Source organism: Gekko japonicus, unplaced genomic scaffold (assembly GCF_001447785.1).
Source record: "Gekko japonicus isolate JY-2015 unplaced genomic scaffold, Gekko_japonicus_V1.1 scaffold2764, whole genome shotgun sequence".
NCBI lineage: Eukaryota > Metazoa > Chordata > Lepidosauria > Squamata > Gekkonidae > Gekko > Gekko japonicus.
The window spans coordinates 175,793-180,781 of NW_015164743.1; the positions used below are offsets into that span (position 1 = coordinate 175,793).

The 4,989-nt window shown below is 46.8% G+C and overlaps 1 protein-coding gene across 1 annotated transcript in view; it reads left to right on the forward strand.

Annotated features, from left to right (window-relative positions):
* POMT1 (protein-O-mannosyltransferase 1) overlaps positions 1 to 4,989 on the forward strand; it is a 50,317-nt gene that overhangs the window by 27,783 nt on the left and 17,545 nt on the right. Inside the window, 2 exon segments of the mRNA XM_015409629.1 lie at positions 1,488 to 1,580; positions 4,335 to 4,431. Coding sequence (XP_015265115.1) covers positions 1,488 to 1,580; positions 4,335 to 4,431 — 190 coding nt within the window.

A 4,989-nucleotide genomic window follows, 5' to 3' on the forward strand; every position in this document is an offset into this window, starting at 1 on the left:
CCTGGGCTCTTTACTGCTGGAGCTCCGCTCCTGTGTGCTGCTGCAGGAAATGACCCCTGGTTTTAGCGGGTCCGGTGCTTCTGGGCCTTTTGTTCCTTGCGGCTGTGAAGGTCATGCTTGAAAGTCTGTGGGCAATGCCAGAGAGAGAACTGAACAAAATTTTCAGCAGTTGAGCATGGGGCTGCAGTCCCTTTCATACCCCCCCTGGTGACAGTCAAAATCGGGAGGGGGGGGAATGGAATACTAAGTATTCAAAATGAGAGAAACGCTGTGTATTGTTTTATCTGTATAATGTATTCAGAACTGAGCAGTGGAATGTGGATTACCTTTTTAAAAGATTTTAAAATGTTTTAATATTTTATAAGGTCTCCAACACAACTAGGCAATATTTACAACAAGTGAGTTAATAATTGGACTTAGTGGACATACTAGCAGTAAGTAAAACAGTAAATTACATCCAGGCACATCATAAACAGCGAGAATTCTCTGTCAGTGCCAGTAAGCACTGCACAGCCAAGCATTGCACCAATCAAGGATGTAACAAATCTATCCTATCTAGATAAGTTCTTGATGTTTAAAGATGTGGCGAGAGGGATCATGTGGTTGAATATTATTTGTAGTGACATATTCCAGAAGTGGGAAGCATTTTTCCGCGAACTGAGTCATTTTTGGATAAATCTCAGTTCGGAGAAGATGGCCTGAGATCATTTCCAGCACAGTTGTACCAGAGAGAGATCTTGTAGGAGCAGATTGTGATTTCCATTTTAGGGCACTCGCCGGTTTTGCTGCTCCTAGAAGACTATTAATTAGTCCACATCAGATTTTTAGGAATTGTTATGTCCTGCCAATAGTTCAGAAATACTATTTCTGGTAATAATGGAACCTCGTATCCACTTAGAATTTTTATTTGAGAAAGTATGTCACGCCAAAATTCCTCAATGAATTTACGTTGCCACCAGCAGTAGATGACCTGATTGTAGAACTGGCTTTAATGCATATATATTGGGTTGGATCCTACCTCACATTGCCACCAGGGGGTTAGAAATTCACTCTCCCACTGCAGACATCTGACCCCACACTCTGTTGTTCCTGGAGAGCCCTCTGGCTCCCCGGAGCAGCATTTCGGGGGTTATTTTAGGCTGCAGTGGAAGGGGGAATTTTAAGAAATTCTTCCTCTGCTGATGGAAATCTATCCATCCACGGTGATTCTCAGCAAGATCAGAGCCATGCTAGTATGCTTTCAGGGGTGGAGCATTTCCATCTTGTAATGTCTCCACTGCCCTGGCGCTTGCTGTAGGTTTTTGAACCAGCAATGCCAGTTCCAGTTCTCCCAGTGGCAGTTCAGCTCGTCTCCCTGTCTCTCACCTAGTTCTTAAGCTTGGGTTTGTGTGTCGCTTTAGGCTTCTTTCTGGCTTTCCCACCCGCTCACCGTGACCTGTTTGGTTCTTGAGTTAAGGCCCCTCTCTCCTTGTTCCTATCTCCCACAGGCAGCAGCTGGTGGTCAGTAACCCACCACGTCCTGTGCGCCACGGGAATATCGTTCAGCTGGTCCACGGGATCACAACGCGCTACCTGAACACGTAAGCTCCTTCGCTCCTTCTCTTCCCTCTGTTACGATCCTGTGCTGGTTCAGATTTGACTCAAGCCAGCTGTTGGTAAGAGCAAAAGAAACGCTGGACTGGATGGCAACTAGCATGGTGTTATGATGACATCTGACCGCCATGAAGCTACCGATGAGAAATCTAGCATGGTGTGCATCATGCTTGACACGTATCCAGTGCGGTCAAGTGTTCAAAGCTCTTCACACGCCTTCTCGCTTTTATTCCACTACTAGGATCCTGAGACGTGCTGTCCCTGAAAGGGCAGGTTTCTCACTTCTGGTCACGTTGGCTGGTATAGTAGTGTACCAGTGTGGAGCAGTGGTTAGACTAGAAACTAGGAGACCCAGGTTTGAATCCCTGCTGTGCTCTGGAAGCCTGCTGGGTGACCTTGGGCCAGTCACACCTCTTCAGCTTAACCTACCTCGCAGGGTTGTTGTTGTGAGGATAAAATTGATGAGAGGAGAACCATGTAATCCGCTTTGGGTCCCCATTGGGTGGGAGATAAATTAAATAAATAAATAAATGCAAGACTAGGCTTTGTCACCGTTATTGTAGAAGTATTTTATTTCGCCATTAAGAATTTAGCAAAGATTTAAGATCCTAGCAATGAGTTTGACTAGTGAGTCTGAGGTTGATCTACTATCTTTTGGACTGATTTGCTATATCTTAGAATGTTTCTCCCCTTCTTCTCACCCTTACCTAACATCTGTTCTTTGACCTCCTGATCTCTATGCAACCTTATCTCAGTCAAGGGTCTGTGCCATCCTTATCTTTCATGGGAAAAGTGTAGAAGGTTTGTTTTCCCTATGTCCCTCTTAGGGATGTAGAATGTCCTCTAAACAAAGGGTAGCGGGAATGATGTTTGGGAACGGAATTGATAAACTCTTTTTGAAATACCTGTCCTGGATTTCTTTGTTTTTTCTTATCCTATAAAAGAAGAGAAGGAGAAGAAGAGATTGGATTTATACCCAAGGGAGTCTCAGCTTACAAACTCCTTTCCCTCCCCCTCCCCACAACGGACACCCTGTGAGGTAGGTGGGGCTGAGAGAGCTCTGACAGAAACTGCTCTTTTTCAAGAACAGCTCTTATCAGAACTACGGCTTGCCCAAGGTCATCCAGCAGCTGCAAGTGGAGGAGTGGCTGCTCTGAGCTGCTCTGAGACTCCAAGTGAAGGGCAGGATATAAATCCAATCTCTTCTTCATCTTCTTCTTTTCTACCCGAAGGAGTCTCAGAGCGGCTTACAATCCCTTTCCCCTCCCCACAAGAGACACCCTGTGAGGTAGGTGGGGCTGAGAGAGCTCTTTCGAGAACTGCCCTTGAGAGAACAGCTCTAAAAGAACTTATGACTGACCCAAGGTCACGCCAGCAGCTGCATGTGGCAGAGTGGGGAATCAAACTTGGTTCTCCCAGATAAGAATCCGTGCTCTTAACCAATCAAACCAATACCATATTGGTAGCTCCTGCCGAAATGTTATTTTAATCTGCACAGTCCATCAGATGCCCTACTGGGCAGGAGCCCCAAAGGGCTAAACTCACTTTCTAAAAAAAACTTGGTTAGCACCAGGAAAGGTGTTGGCGGGTACCATGGTGCCCATGGGTGCCATGTTGGGGACCCCTAATTTGGGCAGTCATCAAGGGCAGCCCAGTGAATAAAGAACACTATGGTTGTTTAACTTTGTAGGTACAAATGTATGAACTGCTGTCACCAGTCATGGTTGAATAGAAGAAGTCGCAGCCCATTTGGTGGTGGAACTTCTTAAAGGGAAGCATGGTCTGTTGTGAGATGAGGTTAGGGTTGCCAACCTCCAGGTGGTGGCTGGAGATCTCCTGAGGTTACAACTGATCTTCAGGTGACAGAGATCCGTTCACCTGGAGAAAATGGCTGCTTTGGAAGGTGGACTCTGTGGCATTCAGGGATGCAAGCCTCCAGGTGGGACCTGGGGATTCCCCAGAATTACAGCTTTTCTCCAGACTACAGAGATTTTTTATTTTTAAATTAAATTTATGCCCTGCCCTACCCCGTGAGTGGGCTCAGGGCGGCTTACATAATTGGTCTACATTCGCATAAAACCATTTAAAATTCAATACAATAAGATAAAACAAAACCTCAGAAAGTGCTAGTGCTAATACATTGAATGCATAAGATGGCGTGCTGAAATTACCATACAACCAGACAGTTTCGCTGAATGATCTTCCAGAGCACAGTGGTAGCGGCCAGATGTTAGTACTACGGGCCGGCTCGTTGGTGGTTGGGGGCGGCGGCTCCTAGTTGAAAGCCTGGTGGAAGAGCTCCGTCTTGCAGGCCCTGCAGAACTGCATAAGATCCCGCAGGGCCCTGATCTCCTCCGGGAGCTTATTCCACCAGTGCGGAGCCGCCACTGAAAAGGCCCTGGCCCTCGTCACAGCCAGCCTGGCTTCTCTTGGACCCGGGAGAACCCTGATCTTAATGCTCTCTGGGGAACATACGAGTATGTGGGCCCCTGACCATAAAGGGCTTTAAAGGTAAGAACCAGCACCTTGAACCGAATTCGGTATGCTATAGGCAGCCAGTGCAGTGCTTTCAGCACTGAATCCCGTTCCCCTTCTGTTAACTGACACTGGCGGAAGTAAAACTCCATCATTTTTTCCCCATTTGAACTGACTGGCACTATTATGTCATCTGGACGTGAACGCCCTCTAAGAACGCCACTGGGGGTGAGGTCAGATTCTGTTCTGTTCTTCTGGCTTCACAGGCACGACGTCGCCGCCCCGCTGAGCCCCCACTCCCAAGAAGTCTCCTGTTACATCGATTACAACATCTCCATGCCGGCCCAGAACCTCTGGAGAGTGGTGAGGGTCAAAGCCGTTGCCACCGGTCATTCTGTCCGACTCGTTAGCCGAGTATTGACTTCCAGAGTAGCAATAAGTACGATTAGAGATTGAAATATAATTTTAGAAAGAGGCTGGGCTGGGACACGGGGGATTCTTGGCGGAAGGCTCCTTGGCCACTTCCTTTACTTCCTCGGGTCTTGCTGATGCGGTCGGTAGCAGGGAGAAGAATCCTCAAGTGGGGCCCGATCCAGAAACAGTGGAAACTTGCTGGGATGTGAGGAGTAAAACTGCCTGTCCTGCTTTGGCAGGGACAAAGAAGAAAAAAGGGGGGGGGGAACTGAACCTAAACCTAGAATTCAGAACCCAAAAAGGTTAGTCAGGAATAGAAAAGGGCCAGCTCTAAAAATCTAATTACAAAATATACAAATATATATATGTGTGTTTATTCAACATAAATTAAAATAGCAAACAAGGGCCCATTCATACCTCATATAAAACTATAAAAACATACAAGGGCTAATAAGATAGACCTAGGCTGCGGTCACACGGAGCATTAGCCACGCTAGAGCGATGGAA